General features: G+C 46.5%; 1 protein-coding gene across 3 annotated transcripts; it reads left to right on the forward strand.

Moving 5' to 3' along the window:
* The first annotated feature begins 2,067 nt into the window (after positions 1-2,067).
* Positions 2,068-15,323, forward strand: Commd7 (COMM domain containing 7). 3 transcript variants are annotated; one of them, XM_027421452.2, is made up of 9 exons: positions 2,068-2,237; positions 6,117-6,167; positions 6,426-6,528; positions 12,603-12,659; positions 12,740-12,777; positions 13,311-13,401; positions 13,671-13,720; positions 14,303-14,351; positions 14,971-15,323. In XM_027421452.2, the coding sequence occupies exons 1-9, from the start codon at positions 2,154-2,156 to the stop codon at positions 15,045-15,047; spliced, it is 600 nt and encodes a 199-aa protein (XP_027277253.1). In that variant the 5' UTR covers positions 2,068-2,153; the 3' UTR covers positions 15,048-15,323. The 3 variants fall into 3 exon arrangements, with proteins under 3 accessions (XP_027277253.1, XP_027277254.1, XP_027277252.1); XM_027421451.2 differs by having other exon boundaries at positions 2,070-2,237; positions 6,114-6,167; XM_027421453.2 differs by lacking the exon at positions 6,117-6,167.
* The last annotated feature ends 403 nt before the right edge of the window (positions 15,324-15,726 follow it).

The following is a 15,726-nucleotide window of genomic DNA, read 5'->3' on the forward strand; positions in this document are numbered from 1 at the left end:
TGTGTGTGTGACGATCAGAGTATAACTTGTGGAGTTGGTTCTATCCTTACACTTGTATATCCTAAGAATCAAGCTCAGGTCCTCAGGCTTAGCAGCATCTTTACCCACTCAAGCGATCTTACCAGACAATAATCCTGTCTCAAAAACAAAAGAAAAAAATTTTAAATGTGAAAATGACAAGAATGTGATGAACATTAAAATGGAAACAATGCTCTGTTCCTGGGATTACAAAAGTTAGAAAATAGTAGGAGGAGCCAATAGATGACAATGTGGATTATTATCTTCACACATGTTGTGCATTCAGTTACTTAAAGTGTATCACATAAACTCTGATCCTTAGGTGCTGGGGTGGAGCTACATAGGTAGCGAGCTCCCCTAGCAAGAATGGGGCCTTAAACCCACACAGGGCTCCTCATAAACCCGGCCCAGTGGCCTGTAATCCCTGCATTTAAGAGGTGGAGACATAGCTGGGTGGTGGTGGTGCAAGCCTTTGATCCCACCACTCTGGAGGCAGAGGTAGGAGAATCTCAGTGAGTTTGAGGCCAGCCTGGTCTACAAAGTGAGTTCCAGGACAGCTAAGGCTGTTACACAGAGAAACCCTGTCTCATAAAACAAAACAAAACAAAACAAAACAAAAAAGCTTATAAATTTGGTTGTTGTTGTTTTGAGGTCTCTATGTCATTTTGGCTACCCTAGAATCCCCTGTGTAGACCAGGCTAGCCTCAGATTTACAATGATCTGCCTACCTTTGCCTCTTTGAGTACTGGGATTAAAGGAGTGTGCCACCATGCCTGGTTCCATGTTTTGTTTGTTATGTTTTTGGTTTTTCCAGACAGGTTCCTCTGTATAGCTTTGGAGCCTGTCCTGGAACTCTCTCTGTAGACCAGGCTGGTCTTTTTTTTTGTTTGTGTGTTTTTTTTTGTTGTTGTTGTTTTTTTTTTTTTGTTTTTTGTTTTTTGTTTTTGTTTTTTGAGTCAGGGTTTCTCTGTGTAGCTTTGGAGCCTATCCTGGCACTCTCTCTGGAGACCAGACCAGGCTGGCTTCGAACTCACAGCGATCCACCTGCCTCTGCCTCCCGAATGCTGGGATTAAAGGTGTGCGTCACCAACGCCCGGCTGGACTCTGTACCAGATGCAGCCCTTGCTTAGGTTGGGGGACAGGTCCTAGGACCCAGGGAGTAGACCTCCATTTTCTCCAGTCTAATGAGGATGAGATCAGCACTCACCCAGGGGCTGGAGAGCTTGTAGGACCAGGAGAATACAGGCTTGGGTCTTCTCACCCTGCCAGGAATGGAGTTCTGAACATGAACATGCTGGGCAAGTGCTGTTTGACCCCAGCCCCATCACAGCTGAAGTAAGTTTCACTATTTCACCCTCTCACCACCACCATCACACTGCCCAGGGTCTTTAACAGTCCTTAGCTGGATCAGAGGCCCCCAAAGCGTATCTCCTGGGAATTCATGGGAAATGTACATTACTCTGCTGCTCTCCAAGCTTGACTGGGGGATGGGGCCCAGCAACTGGTAGTTATGCCAAATTGTCCAGATGACACTAATGCCTATCCAAGTTTCAGATCTACTACTTAACTCTGATATAAGTTCTCATGGCCTGGTTTATACCCTCCTCGGTTACCAGTGTCTGGCCTCTGGTAGACAGGCAGTATTGCTAGCGTTTGTTGGTGTAGCTCAGAGGCAAAGTCCTTGCCAAGCCTATGCAAGACCCAGGACCAATCCTCAGCACCAAATGTATAGAGGAGAGAGAAATGGTAGATATGGTTTAATAGGTAGATTCACCCAATGCTTAACATCAATGGTGATAAGGGCAGCAACCAGCCACTGACTGAGGAATACGTTGTGCGCCAAGCTCTGAGCTCAAAGTTTTGGGAGGATGAAAACCCTAGTAGTCATCCTAGATAACATTATACAATGAAACTGAGGCTCAGAAGGATCAAGCGCTTTACCTAAGGTCGTCCAGGTAGACCTGGACTCCCAGTGCGATACTCAGAGCGCTTCCCTTCCCGGAGCCCAGCGGCGGCGCGTGCGCTGTCCCGAGATCGGCGGCTGGGAGTGTGGCGAAAGTGCGGCAGCGGAAGCGCAGCGAGGCCGGGGAGGAGGAAGCGAGTGCCGTTTGCTGGGCGGCCGGGCTCCTGGCGCCATGGGTCGCCTGCACTGCACGCAGGACCCCGTGCCCGAGGCCGTGCGCGGCGACATGCAGCAACTGAACCAGCTGGGCGCGCAGGTGGGCCTCGCCTGGGCATGGGAGGGCTCAGGAGTGGGCCGGCTCACAACGGAGGTGGGGACCCCTTGAGGAACAGATTTGTAGGCTTCTAGAGATAGGAATGAGGCGATTCCGAGGGGCCCCGGGTTGGACGGATTAGGGAGGCAGGTCGACTGCAAGCCGGGCGTGGGTATCCGTGGGGCCAGGCCTGAGAGGAGCTCTGGGCCTGAGCCGGAAGGGGCTCAGCCCGGACCGGTGGCCACACCCCTCTCCAGTCCCGGAAAGGCATACTGCAAGCCTGTCCCCGTCGTAGAGCTCGGGATGCCACCTCCTGCTCAGACTGCAGGGATTAGCCAAGCCTTGCCAAGGCGTCTGGGGCCACCCTGTGCTCCTGCCAGAATAAACGGGTTACAGTGGTCCTTGTCAGTACCAGCACTTAGGAGGTGACAGCAGGAGTTCAGATCCAGCTCTCACTAAATATTTGTTAAAGGCCAGTCTGAACTACATGAGACCGCCTGTCAAAAAAAGATTATATATATATATCTTCATCACTCCAAATGTACTACGTGTTGTTTCCCTGATTGGGTCTTTGCTTCCCAGGTGCTGAGGCCCTCAACTCCCCACACACCCTCCTTGAGGAATAAAAACCAAACTATGCAGGGCAGAGTAGTGTGCTCACTTTTAATCCCAGCATTCTGTAGGCCAAGGCAAGTCCATCTCTGCAAATTCAAAACCAGTCTCTCCTACATAATGAGGCCAACTAGAGCTACTTAGTGAGACCCTGTCTCGAAAGAAAGAAAGAAAGAAAGAAAGAAAGAAAGAAAGAAAGAAAGAACAAAATTAAAATCTATTGGTAGTACATGCCTCTGTCGTGCCACCACTTGAGAAGCTGAGGCAGAAAAATTCCAAGTCTGGAACCAGGAATTTAGAACCAGGTGTCTGACTACAAAGGGAGGTCTCTAATTTTTGCTATTAACACTGTTCTCTGGAAGACTTCCATTTGTAGGGTGGGAAAAAAGATTCTACTGCTAAAAAAAAAAAAAAAAGTTATTTTTTTAAAAATGTAGAACAAGCCGGGCATTGGTGGCACACGCCTTTAATCCCAGCACTGGGGAGGCAGAGGCAGGCAGATCTCTGTGAGTTTCAGGACAGGCTCCAAAGCACTACAGAGAAACCCTGTCTCGAAAAATAAAAAACAAAAACAAACAAACAAAAATGTAAAACAACCTGTGGGAGTTGACAACCAGGGATTGAACTCAGGCTATCAGCCCCAACATTCTTTCTTTCTTTTTTTTTTCTTCTCACCTTGAGACAGGGATTTTCTGTCCCCTGACTGTCCTCAAATTCAAGCTCTTCCTGCCTTAGTTTCCCCAAGTGTTGGGATTAGAGATGTATGACACCATGCTCAAGTATCTACTAATCAGCACTTAGTTTGTGTGGTGGTTTGATGTATTTTTCTTTTATTTTTAGACAAGGTATTTGTAAACCTGACTGGCCTGGAACTCAAAGCAATCCTCTTTCCTCTGCCTTCTAGGGCTAGGACTCTAGGATGTACCACTATGTCTGGCCTTGTTTGTTTGAGTCCGATTCTCAGTAAATTGCCCAACCTGGCCTTGAATTTAGAATCCTCCTTCCTCTGCCTCCTGAGTAGCTAAGATTACATACCTGTGCCAACAGGTCCAGCTCTTTAAAAACAAACAAACAACTCTTTTAAGAAAACTATTTCGTTGTTTTTCTTTGTTTTTCGAGACAGAGTTTCTCTGTGTAACAGTCCTGGCTGTCCCGGAACTGGATCTGTGGACCAGTCTGGTTAAAGGCGTGGGCCACTACTGGCTGGCATTGTGTTTTTGTTTTTTAAAATTCAAACAATCAACTTTGTAGCTATACTAACCTCAGATTCATCATCCTCCCGCCTCAGCCTCCTGAGTGTTAGGGTTACAGAATTTATGGCTCGTTTGTTTGTTTCTTGAGCAAGGTCTCACTCTGTAGTCTAGCTGGTCCAGAGCTTACTAGTGATCCTCCCTCCTGCCTCCCCAAGTCCTGTGTGCCATTGCAGGAGTCCACTACCTTGCCTGTCTGAGTTTCTATTATTTGTTCATATAAACAATACTTTCCAGGGAGAAAGCTCTATGTAAGCGTGGATGGAACAGATATGAACCACATACTCTTTTTCAGGGGAATTCATGGTTCTGGGGCTGTGGTTGTCATTAAAATTGGATATATGGTATAACATTGTCCTCTAGGAAGGTTGTCCAATAATCTCCAGAGCCATCAGTATACAGCTTGTGTCCCCAGACTTTGCAGATTTGGTAAATGAAGGAGTAACTCCTTTCACTGGCTAACGTTTCCCTAACATTAAGCATCTCTTCTGATGTTTACTTTTGATAAGAGTTGAGATTTTGATAAGTAGAGATGGCTAATGAGCAATCCTGAGCAAGGCGGCAGTGGGAGAAGACTTACACAACAAATACTTCCTGTGCATTTAACAAGAGTTAAGATGCTGAGAAGACAAAAGGCTACATCAAGAAATGCTAAGAAAGTGTGTGTTTCTTATCAGGGTTGCAAAACATAGGCATGTGACCCCCACTCCCACCCCAGGAATGTACAGTCTCAGCAGAAGAAAGGAGAGACAGACCCTGCCTGCCTCAAAGGTGGTCATTGTGGCTCACACCTTTATGTTTTTATTTGTTTTGATTTTTATTTTTTGTTTGTTTGTTTTTGAAACAGGGTTTCTGTGTATCCCTGGCTCTCCTGGAACTCACTTTGTAGACCAGGCTGGCCTGGAGCTCAGAGATTCACCTGCCTCTGCCTCCCAAGTGCCTGGGATTAAAGGTGAATACCACCAACACCCTGCTATGTAACTTTATTTATTTTATTATTATTATTTTTGTTTATTTTCAGACAGGGTCTCACTGTGGAGCTCTGGCTGGAACTCATAGGAACTCACTATGTAGATCCAGGCTGGCCTTGGTGAACAAACCAGTACTACACAGTGACACCTTCTCTCAAAGCAATAACAGAACTCAGAACCAAACCACCAACAATAGTATCTTAGGTGAAGACATCAAAGAATTTCTCTTTTCATCTGTTTTGCTTCCCTATATTTTCTGGGTCCCTCCCACATACACTACTTTTAAACATTTGGCCTTTAATCCTGACACTCAGGAGGCAGAGGTAGGCAAGTCTCTGTGAGTTCAAGGCCAACTTGGTCTACGTATCAAGCTTCAGGCTAGTCAGGAATATACAGTGATACCCTGTCTCAAAAATAAAAAAGAGAGACCCTGCCTCAACAAATTAAATTCTCTCTCAAAGAGAGAACCACAATATAAAAGTTGTCCTCTGACTGTCCCCCATTTGCCCCCAAGAAAGAAAGAAGGAAGGAAGGAAGGAGAGAGAGAGAGAAGAAAGAAAGAAAGAAAGAAAGAAAGAAAGAAAGAAAGAAAGGAAGGAAGGAAGGAAGGAAGGAAGAAAGAGAGAAAGAGGAAAGGAGTGAACATGATCAAAAACACACTGTATAAAATTCTCAAAGAGGCTGGGCGGTGGTGGTGCACGCCTTTAGTTCCAGCACTGGGAAGGCAGAGGCAGGCAGATCTCTGTGAATTTGAGGCCAGCCTGGTCTACAGAGCAAGCTCCAGGGCAGCCAAGGCTACACAGAAAAACCCTGTCCTGAGAAACCAAAAAAAAAAAAAAAAAAAAAAAACACTCTAAGAATTAATAAAATAGAAGTTGATATGGATCGTGGAGCTTCACTGATTCTGATCTCCTCTCCCAAAAGCCCACAGTTGGAGGGTGTGTGGCCCACTAGTTGGAGGAGGGCACTGGATGTGGTGGGCACCTGGGTGATGGGCAGCAGGGCGCAGAAATGGTGCTGATGCTCTGTGTTGTCCTCTTTTGCAGCAGTTCTCAGCCCTGACAGAAGTGCTTTTCCATTTCCTAACGGAGCCCAAAGAGGTGAGTAAGGGATTTTTTGCTAAGGAGGTTTTGCCAACATGGATCTAAAGGCCTGAGAACTTAGAGAAGAAGGTCTGGGTACTGGCTGCTTTTACAAAGGATCTGGGTTCAGTTCCCAGAACCCATGTGGCAGCTCACAACCATTGTAATTCTTGTTTCTTGGATCCCATGAAACATGTGCAGGCGAATACTCAAGCACATAAAAAAGCATCTTTTTAAAAGGTAACTAAAGGCGTGTTTGTGTTGTCTCCTCTGCAGGTGGAGCACTTTCTGGCTCAGCTCTCTGAATTTGCCACCACCAATCAGATCAGTCTTGGCCCCCTCAAAAGCATCATAAAAAGCCTCCTTCTGGTTCCGAATGGTGAGTTGACTGTTAGCAGCTCCTGCTACCTGAGCCTTCCTTTAGTTAGGGAGTCATCCAAGCAGCATCCAGTAAATAGCCAGACATGGCAGGGCGTGCATTCCAAGAGCAGAGTCTGGTTGAGGAGGTAAATGTCACAGCTCTTCATATGTTCAGTTGTCTTTGTGGACTCAACCAACCATCCAGGGATCAAAAGCATTTTTAAAGTCAGAAGAGACAGCGTATGCCTTAAACATTTAAAAAAAATTATTTATTTAACTTTATTTTATGTGTATTGGTGTAAAGATGTCAGATCCCATGGAAACGGAATTACAAGCAATTGTGAGCTGCCATGTGGGTGCTAGGAATTGAACCCAGGTCCTCTGGAAGAACAGCCAGTGCTCTTACTGCTGGGCCATTTCTCCAGCCCACCTTAAACATTTTTAAAAATGTTTATGGACAGACATACTTTGTGGTATAACTAGCATTTACATGTATTTACCATATGTTAGGGGGTATAAGGAACTGAAAAGTAGTTAAAAGTATGCAGTATGTATACATAGACTATACACCAATGCTGTATCATTTTATTTGAGGGACTGAACCCAGGATGCAGACCCAGCTTTGATCTGCGTGGCACCTCTGCTATGTCAGCAAGCTGCACCTGGGCATCCTGGGTTCAGTCCTCCATTCCCTAAGTCCAGAAATTAAAGGGTCGGGTTCACAAGTGTTGCTTGAATCAATCTCTCTCTCTCTCTCTCTGTCTGTCTCCCCCCCACTTCCTGTCCCCCCTCTTGACAGGGTCTCACTATGTAGCCCTGACAGTCTTGAAACTTGCTATGTAGAGAGGATGGTCTCCAACTTACAGAGGTCCTCCTGCCTCTGTCTCTGGGATCAAATTCATGCCTTACCACACACTGGCTGTTTTCTTCTTATGGTATTATGCTGGGACTGGATTCCAGGGCCTCCTCCTCCATTTCCCAACCCCCAACCCCCAGTCCATAATGATTTTTGTTTGTTTGTTTGCTTATTTTGAGACCGTGTCTCTCTCTGTGTAGCCTTGTCTGTCCTGGAGCACACTATATAAATCAAAACAGCCTTGAACTCACAGAGATGCACCAGCCTCTGACTCCTGAGTGCTGAGACTAAAGATTTACACCACCATGTGCAGCAGTGTAATAGATTTTGTTTTTTCGGGACAGGGTTTCTCTATGTAACCTTGGCTGTCCTGGAACTCACTCCATAGACCAAGCTGGCCTTAAATTCACAGAGATCCTCCCAACTCTGCCTCCCAAGTGCAGGGATTAAAAAGGTTTATGCCACCACCACCCAGGGTAGTAGATTTTTTTAATGCAGTTTTTTTTCTTTCCTTTTTCCTTTTTGTTTGTTTACCATTGTTTTTGCATGTTTATATTTGTGCAGGTATGCGCCTGTGTGAGGAGGTCAGAGCCAACTACCCTGTTTTTCAGAAGGGTTTTTATCACTGGCCTGGAACTATTAGGCTAGTTTGGCTTGCCAGGCCCCAAGTGAGCATTGCTGTTCCAAGCTTTATTAAGGGGGTTCTAGGGGTCCAACTCAAGTCCCTACACTTATACAGCATTTTATTGCTAAGCTATTTGGGGTTTTTGTTTGTTTTCGAGACAGTGTCTCACTCTGTAGCCCAGGGTGGCTTTGAACTGCCAACAATCTTCCTATCTCAACCTCTGAGTTCTGTGATCACAAAATATGAGCAGGGCTTATACATGTCTCAAGGCTTTTTGTTGTTTGGTTTTGTATTTTGTTTTGTTTTTTGTTTTTTTCGAGACAGGGTTTCTCTGTGTAGCTTTGTACACCAGGCTGGCCTCGAACTCTCAGAGAGCCACCTGCCTCTGCCTCCCAAGTGCTGGGATTAAAGGTGTGTGCCACCAACGCCCGGCTCAGTCTAAGATATTTTTATGGTAGATTAAGAATAAAAATATAAGGACTGCTGGTGTGCCTCATGCCTGTAATTCCAACACATCTGTGGCTGAGGCAGGAAGATCACAAGTTTGAAGCCAGCCTGTGCTACCTAGCATTACTCTCTATTTCAAAACAAAGGAAAACAAAACCAGCAGTCCGCACGCATCCTTCTGCCATTAAACTAGTTGTAATGTGGCCCACTGGGCCACTTCCTACAGCCAGAAGGTCTTCCTGCACCACCAGTGCCAGCCAGAATCACACACAAATCCTGCAGTAAAGAAACAGGCTTAACCAGTATCTGTGAAATAGTTAACCATTGAACCAAAGCGGTGGGGTAGAGAGAATGTCAGGGGAAAGCTGTGGAGAAGTGATTACTTCTTTGCTTTTTGGTTGTTTTTGAGACAAGGCCTCACTGTGTGGCCCTGGCTGTTCTGGACCTCACTGTAGAGCAGGCTACACTCGAACTCAAAGAGATCCACTTGCCTCTTCCTTCTGAGTCCAGTTTCTTTCTTTTGAGACAGGGTTTCAATCTGTAATACAGACTGTCATCTAACTCACAAGTCTCCTGCCTCAGCTACCTGAGTACTGGAATTACACCACATCAGTGTATGAGTTTTGTTTTGTTTTGTTTGTTTGTTTGTTTTGTTTTGGTTGGTTGGTTGGTTGGTTGGTTGGTTGGTTTTTGGGGGTTTTGAGATACCAGACCAGGCTGGTAGGGAACTTAGAGACCTGCCTGCCGCAGCATTGAGAATGCTCCATTAAAGGTATACACCACCATGCCTAGCCTTTTATGTGGTTCTTAAAACATCCCACTGGAACAACTGTCAACCCTTCCCTGAGTTCTTTTACCTGCCCCTCACTTCTTACTGCTCTCCAGACTGGGTTTGTTTAAAGCCAGTAGCACACAAGGATTTCATTCCGGGATGCCTAGTTATCTATCTGTGAAAGATAAGCACAGGCCACTATCCTATCCGAAAGGAAATCTTGCAGCCAGTGTTTGTGGTTCCTCATTGTCTGCCGAATTGTCTTCCCTTATGGCCATTGTTCTCCTACTCAGCAGGGTCCAGATAGGTCCCTAGCCTGCATTTGTTTGGTTACTGGGTGGTGGGTGGGGCCTTCTGCACTCCTTGCTTGCTCACTGTGGAGACCTTGGTACAGGTTCTTCACCTCTGATAATCACCTTCAGGGATGAAATAGAACTGAGGGGGCTCCTTCCTGTTGAAAGGGTGGAGAAAGATGAGCAGATGATAAACAGCTCAGTGGCAGAGCACCTGCCTAGAGTGCACAAGGCCCTGGGGTTTAGTCTCCAGCGCCAGAGGAAACAAAACAAAGTGGGTGGGAAAAGATAATAGACTAAAGTTGAGTGGTAGCTGCCCTTCTAGGTTCTCATCTGTGTGGACTTGTCCAGGAACTTACTTAAACCGCTGCTTATCCCTAGCAAGCTGTCTGTCCTTGGGGGTGATCTGGTACTGACTTGTACTTTTTATTAAAAGGTAATTTCCCATTCCTATCCCTAGCATGTTTTGTCTGTAGTCAGGTAAAATGAAAGAATGATTCCTACCATACAGTGGTCACACATGCTTGCTCTCTGTCTCTGTCTCTGTCTGTCTGTCTGTCTGTCTGTCTGTCTGTCTCTCTCTCTCTCTCTCTCGTGTGTGTGTTTGTGTGTGTGTGTGTGTGTGTGTGTGTGTGTGTGTGTGTGTGTGTGTGTGTGTACATGTACCAGTGCGTGTACATGCACGTGCTGGCCTTTGGTCCCAGGACTGCCAACTTTTCCTGCTTTTTCTCTGACACATTGACCTCTCTGTACTTTGTGCGGTCTCCATGCTTCTTATATTACTTGCATGATCTGTCTCTCAGGAGAATACAGGCCTCACTAGGGTAGGCAGTATTGTCTTTGAGGCTTACTAATGTTTCCCAGTGTCTTACCATGGTGCTGGCTCACAGCAGGTATTCTGTCAGTGTATAGTGACTGTCACCTTGCTGTCCCCTGGGTCTCAACAGGGTGGATTCAGCTGACCAGCCTCCAGGGTGAGTGGTTCCAGCCTATGATTGCTTCCTACCCTCTCCCACCTACTCTCCCTGCCAAGTGTTTCCACCTCATACAGAGGACCACCACAGGCTTGTCCCCTGACTACCAGGCTGGCATTGGTTTAGATATGACCAAAGGAAATAGTTGCAAAGGAAGCCCTGGAGGCCTTAGGAAGCCACCTCTCCTGCCTACAGGTCACTGTAGAGTGGAGAGCCTGCTCTTTGGTCCCTACAGCTTAGCCTGCTGTGTCTGTCCCTGATAGGGTATCGCCTGGTGCTACTCAACAAGGCAGCCCATCAGGATGGCCTAAAGCACGAAGAACTGCCAGCTCATGGGGATCCTCTGGTCTATAAGCAACTTCAATATTATGTTTGGTCCTAAACAATACAAAGTAGCATTTGTGTTTATAATAGAAAAAAAAATACAAGAATGATGCTGATACCGTTAATCCCACCATATGAGAGGTGGATGCAGAAGGATCAGTTTAGGGTCATTCCAATCTACATAGCAGGTTTGAGGCTAGCCTAGGCTATATAAGACTCTCAAAAAACATGTACAAGAGAGAAAGAGAAAAAAAGAAGGGAGGAAGCTGGGCAGTGATGGTTGGTGCACACCTTTAATCCCAGCACTCAGGAGGCAGAGGCTGCTGGATCTGTGAGTTTGAGGCCAGCCTGGTCTAGTACTAAGTTCTAAGCTAGCCAGGGCTATATAGTGAGAACCTGTCGATGATGATGATGATGATGATGATGATGATGATGATGATGATGATGAAATAGGGATCACAATCCATGATTCTACCACCTTTACATAAAAAAAAAAAAAAAAAAAAAAACCATGCCTATTGTCCCAGCACTCAGGAGGTAGGGACAGAAGATCAAGGACATCCTCATCTACACAGCAAGTGTGCAGCCATCCTGGGCTATGGAAGACTGTCTCCAAAAAACAAAACAAAAAGCTTTCATTTTTCTTGTTATTGTGTTGTTTAGTTCATTTGTCTGTTTTATATGTGCTTTATTTATTTATTTTGAGGACCTTGCTAGACAAGCCATCTACCACTGAGTTATACTGTCCATCCACAATGCTTTTTGTTTTCTTTTAGTTATGTCTATGCATGTGTGTCTGGCGGGTGGGGAGGGTGATATGCACACGAGTGCAGATGCCCTCACAGGCCAAAGGCATTGGATCCAACTGGAGCCAGAGTGGGTCACCCCACATGGGTTCTTTCAGCTGAACTCAGATCCTCTGAAAGAGCCCTCTCCAACCCCCACAAGGCAATTTTAAGTGGCACTGTCAGGGGTCCTTTCCAAAGGTTTGAGATGCAAAGAAGTCTGAATGCAGTTGGGGATGAGCCCCATACAGATTAGGGAAGACTGTTCTAGAAGAGGGAACTATGAAAGCCAATGCCCAGTGATAGAAAAATGCCTTGGATCAACATGCATGGATACAGGAACACTAGCATGATGGTCACCTCCTTTAATCCCAACATTGGGGAAGCTGAGGCAGAAGGATTGTCAGCAGTTAAGAGTGTCCTTGCTACTCTTCCAGAGGACCCAAGTTCATCCCAGCACCCACAGCTCCAGGGAAACCAACTGAGCTGCATCTCCTAACCCCACTCAGCTTTTGCTTTGTTTTGTTTGTTTGAGACGGTTTCTCTGTGTGCTCCTTGACTGTGCTGGACCGGGGCTGTCCTGTAGACCAGGCTGGCTGGCCTTGAACTCAGAGATCTGCCTGCTTCTGCCTTCCGAGTGCTGGGATCAAAGGCATGGACCACCATGTCTGGTTGCACTCCAATTTTAACTATACTTTTGTGCCAGGCTGCTGTGGAGCTCCAGGACTGTAGCCTTGCTCAGTCTTCCTCCACTGGCCTGTCCCAAGCCCAGTCTTTTCTGTTGTCTCTAGCTCAGCCCAGCATCCCTGAGGGTGACTGACCCCACTGTGCAGTGAACAGATTGTGCGCCTTGCCCCATAGTGGTTTCAGGGCTGCATTTTCTCCCTAGTCCCTGGAGACCTTCCTGAAGCATATTGCTTTTGTCTTATATGTCACATGTATATTGGTTGGTCCAACAAATACTTCTTACTGACCCATGCACTCGTTTACACTTTATGGTTTCTCCCCTCCTGCAAGGTGCACTGAAGAAGGGCCTCACTGCCGAGCAGGTGCGGGCTGATCTCCTGACTCTAGGTGGGTTGCCTGAGGTTGCCTGGGGAGTGGAGGGCCTCTGAGCTCTTTGTTATGTTAATTATCCTTCTGTTCTCTTACAGGTCTTAGTGAGGAGAAAGCCACTTACTTTTCTGAAAAGGTATAATTCTGTTAATCAAGGATAAGATCCTGGCTTTTATTTCCTGAAAAGAAAAGGAAAGGGGGAAAATTGCTGAGCAAGACAAAACCATCCCATTCCTCCTCCAGTCAGCTTCACAGGAATGACACACTTGCAGCTCTGCCACCAGCTCTAATTCACTCTAATTCACTCTGTCCACCAGCTCTGCTTAGGGCAGCCCTCTGGTTTCTCCTTTGGCTTGACCAAACATTAATGCCATTGTTGTTCCAACTGGATTAAATCTTGGGATGAAAAATTTAAACTGGGTATAGTGGTCCATGCCTATAATCCCAGCCCTGGGAGTGGGGCTCAAGGCCAGCCTCAGCTACATGGCAAACTCATAGTCATCATGCTGCCCTGTCAGAAGGCTTATTGCTGCCATGTTTGGATGTGTGCATGCATAGGTTCTGCTTTCTTCTGTCTGTTGAGCTCTGAGCACTCTGCTGTGCTTGGAGCAGAGGGATAGGAACTGATGGTCCCCACTCTGCTGACATTGACCTTTGCTTTTCTTCTAGTGGAAGCAGAATGCCCCAACCCTTGCACAGTGGGCCATAGGTCAGACCCTGATGATTAACCAGCTGGTTGATATGGAGTGGCGATTTGGAGGTAACTAGATGGATCCATTCCTGGGCAAGTGTTGGGCTGTTCTGGGCTTGGACCGTAGACACTTTTGGAGATCCTGGGTAGAGAAGGCCTGGTCTTGATCTTAGATACCATTGGGGGCCAGCCAGCTGACTGCCTTTAGACACCTCCATCCCTGGTCCCTTCTTGCTGGCTCGTGTTCATCCCAACATGGCTGCTCCAGATAGTCTGCTATATTGAGCTCTTTAGAAGTCCTCAGTCAGTCACTTAGTGTTCTTTTCTTTGTGTTACAGTGACATCTGGAAGCAGTGAATTAGAGAAAGTGGGAAGCATATTTTTACAGGTAAGTCTGTGATAAGTGGCAATAGGAAAGATTCAGCCTGGTTAAAAGTTATTAAAAGCTGGGTATGGTGGCACAGACCTGTAATCCCCACTCTCAGGAGGTTTGAACATCAAAATTCAAGGCCAGTGGGCTGGAAAGATGGCTCAGCAGTTAAGAGCACTGACTGCTCTTCCAGAGGTTCAATCTTCAGCACCCGAATGGCGGCTCACAACTGTCTGTAACTCCAGTTCCAGGATATCTGGCATCCTCACACAGACACACATGCAGGCAAACACCAATGCACATAAAATAAAAATAAATAATTAGAAGAAGAAGAGGAGGAGGAGGAGGAAGTTCAAGGCCATTTTGAGCTTCATGAGGAGGCCCTGTCTCAAAATTGTTTGTCTGTTTGTTTTGCTTTGTTTTTTTTGAGACAGGGTTTCTCTGTGTAACAGTCTGGCTGTCCTGGAATTTGCTCTGTAGACCAGGCTGGCCTCGAACTCACTGAGATCCGCCTGCTTCTGCCTCTCAAGTGCTGGGATGAAAGGTGTGTGCCACCAACTTATTTATTTTCTTCACTTTCTCCCCCCCTTTTCCTTTTAGTTAAAGTTGGTGGTTAAGAAAGGAAAACAAATGGAAAATGTGTATATAGGTGAGTCTGTAACCCCGTTTTGGAGTTTTCCACCTCTTTCTTCAGTCACCTAGGCAGCCTGACACAGCCCATCTGTCTAAGACAAGGTTATCACCAAGCTCTAGAGCATCCATCCACTCCTTCCCTGTCATGAAGCTTAGTGCCAGGGCTGTTACTAAGCTGTTGGGAGACTAGAAACCCTGAGTAGAAGACAAAAGGATGGGGTGGGGTGGCTAGAATGGAAGCAGACTGGGGGCAAGAGACTCTTGTGGACTTCCCCCGAACACCCAAAAGGATGTCCACTGTAAACCCTCCATGCTTCCGCATGACGCCACTTGTATACACACTCGAGTTTCCTTATTCTGATGGTTTATACAGCAGGAACCGCTTAGCTGCATGTGGCTCAGTGGAGCCCTTGCCTAGCATGCTATAGGCTGGGGTTTGAGTCCCAGCGCCACAACAAGAACTGCTGAGATGTAGCAAAGAAAATAGATGTCAGCCTGGGGTGGAGCACTGTGTACACAAGGCCCTGGCTCTGCTCCCTGTCACATAAATACAGTTGTTTTTTGCAAGCAGAATGGATTTTTCTGGATGATTCTGTGGCATTGGAAACACCTCAAACTGAATTTTCTCTCCCCAGAATTAACGTTGCCTCAGTTCTACAGTTTCCTACATGAGATGGAGCGAGTCAGAGCAAGCATGGAGTGCCTCAGCTGATCCTGTTTATTGTTCCCTTGTTCCTGCCTCTTCCCTCAGGGCTGCTTCAGGGACCCCACCACCTCACCTTGGAAGCCCGGGTGCAGAGTTTCTGGGGGGGAAAAAAAAAAAAAACAGGGCCCAGTACTTGAGTCCTGCACGATTCCTCTGTAAGCTCCTCATGGAGCTTCCGCCTCCAGTCTCCTGGGAACAGCTATTACATCTAAGGTTGTTTTCTTTCTTTTGGGGGGCAGTGTCACCTCCCATTAAGCAGTAAACAAATGGTTCCTTCAGCCAGATGGTTGAGTGCTTGTTTGTGGTTGAGGAAGAGGCAGGCGGTATGGAGATGGCCTGTCTATTTCACACTTCATTTGGGGGTGGCGTCCATGGGCATCCAGTGTTTGCTGAGTCATCTGTATGAATGTCTGCGCTTATTCTTCTCTGGGGAGAACTGAGGAAGACCCTGTCAGCTTCTGGTTTTACCCTTTTGTGTTTTGCGTTATAAGAAGGCAGGCCCTTTGAGGCCGTCTTAGATTGTTTTGATTCCAGATACCCAACCACCTTTTGGTTAAATGGTCAATTAAAAGAAAAACAGTTTCTAAAGAAAAGATCTGAATCTACTAAATGTCTTTCTCTACAGGTTTAGGAGTCTTCCAAGACAATACAGTGGTATATACCTGTAACCCCAGCACTGAGGCGG

Source organism: Cricetulus griseus, chromosome 6 (genome assembly GCF_003668045.3).
Source record: "Cricetulus griseus strain 17A/GY chromosome 6, alternate assembly CriGri-PICRH-1.0, whole genome shotgun sequence".
In the NCBI taxonomy this organism is placed as follows: Eukaryota; Metazoa; Chordata; class Mammalia; order Rodentia; family Cricetidae; genus Cricetulus; species Cricetulus griseus.

Bases quoted from the DNA above. Each gene is read 5' to 3' on its own strand.
- Commd7 (XM_027421451.2), top strand. From the start codon at position 2,154: ATGGGTCGCCTGCACTGCACGCAGGACCCCGTGCCCGAGGCCGTGCGC. The intron at 6,168-6,425 runs GTGAGTAAGGGA...TCTCCTCTGCAG, and splicing joins TCCTAACGGAGCCCAAAGAG to GTGGAGCACTTTCTGGCTCA. The intron at 13,402-13,670 runs GTAACTAGATGG...TTTGTGTTACAG, and splicing joins TATGGAGTGGCGATTTGGAG to TGACATCTGGAAGCAGTGAA.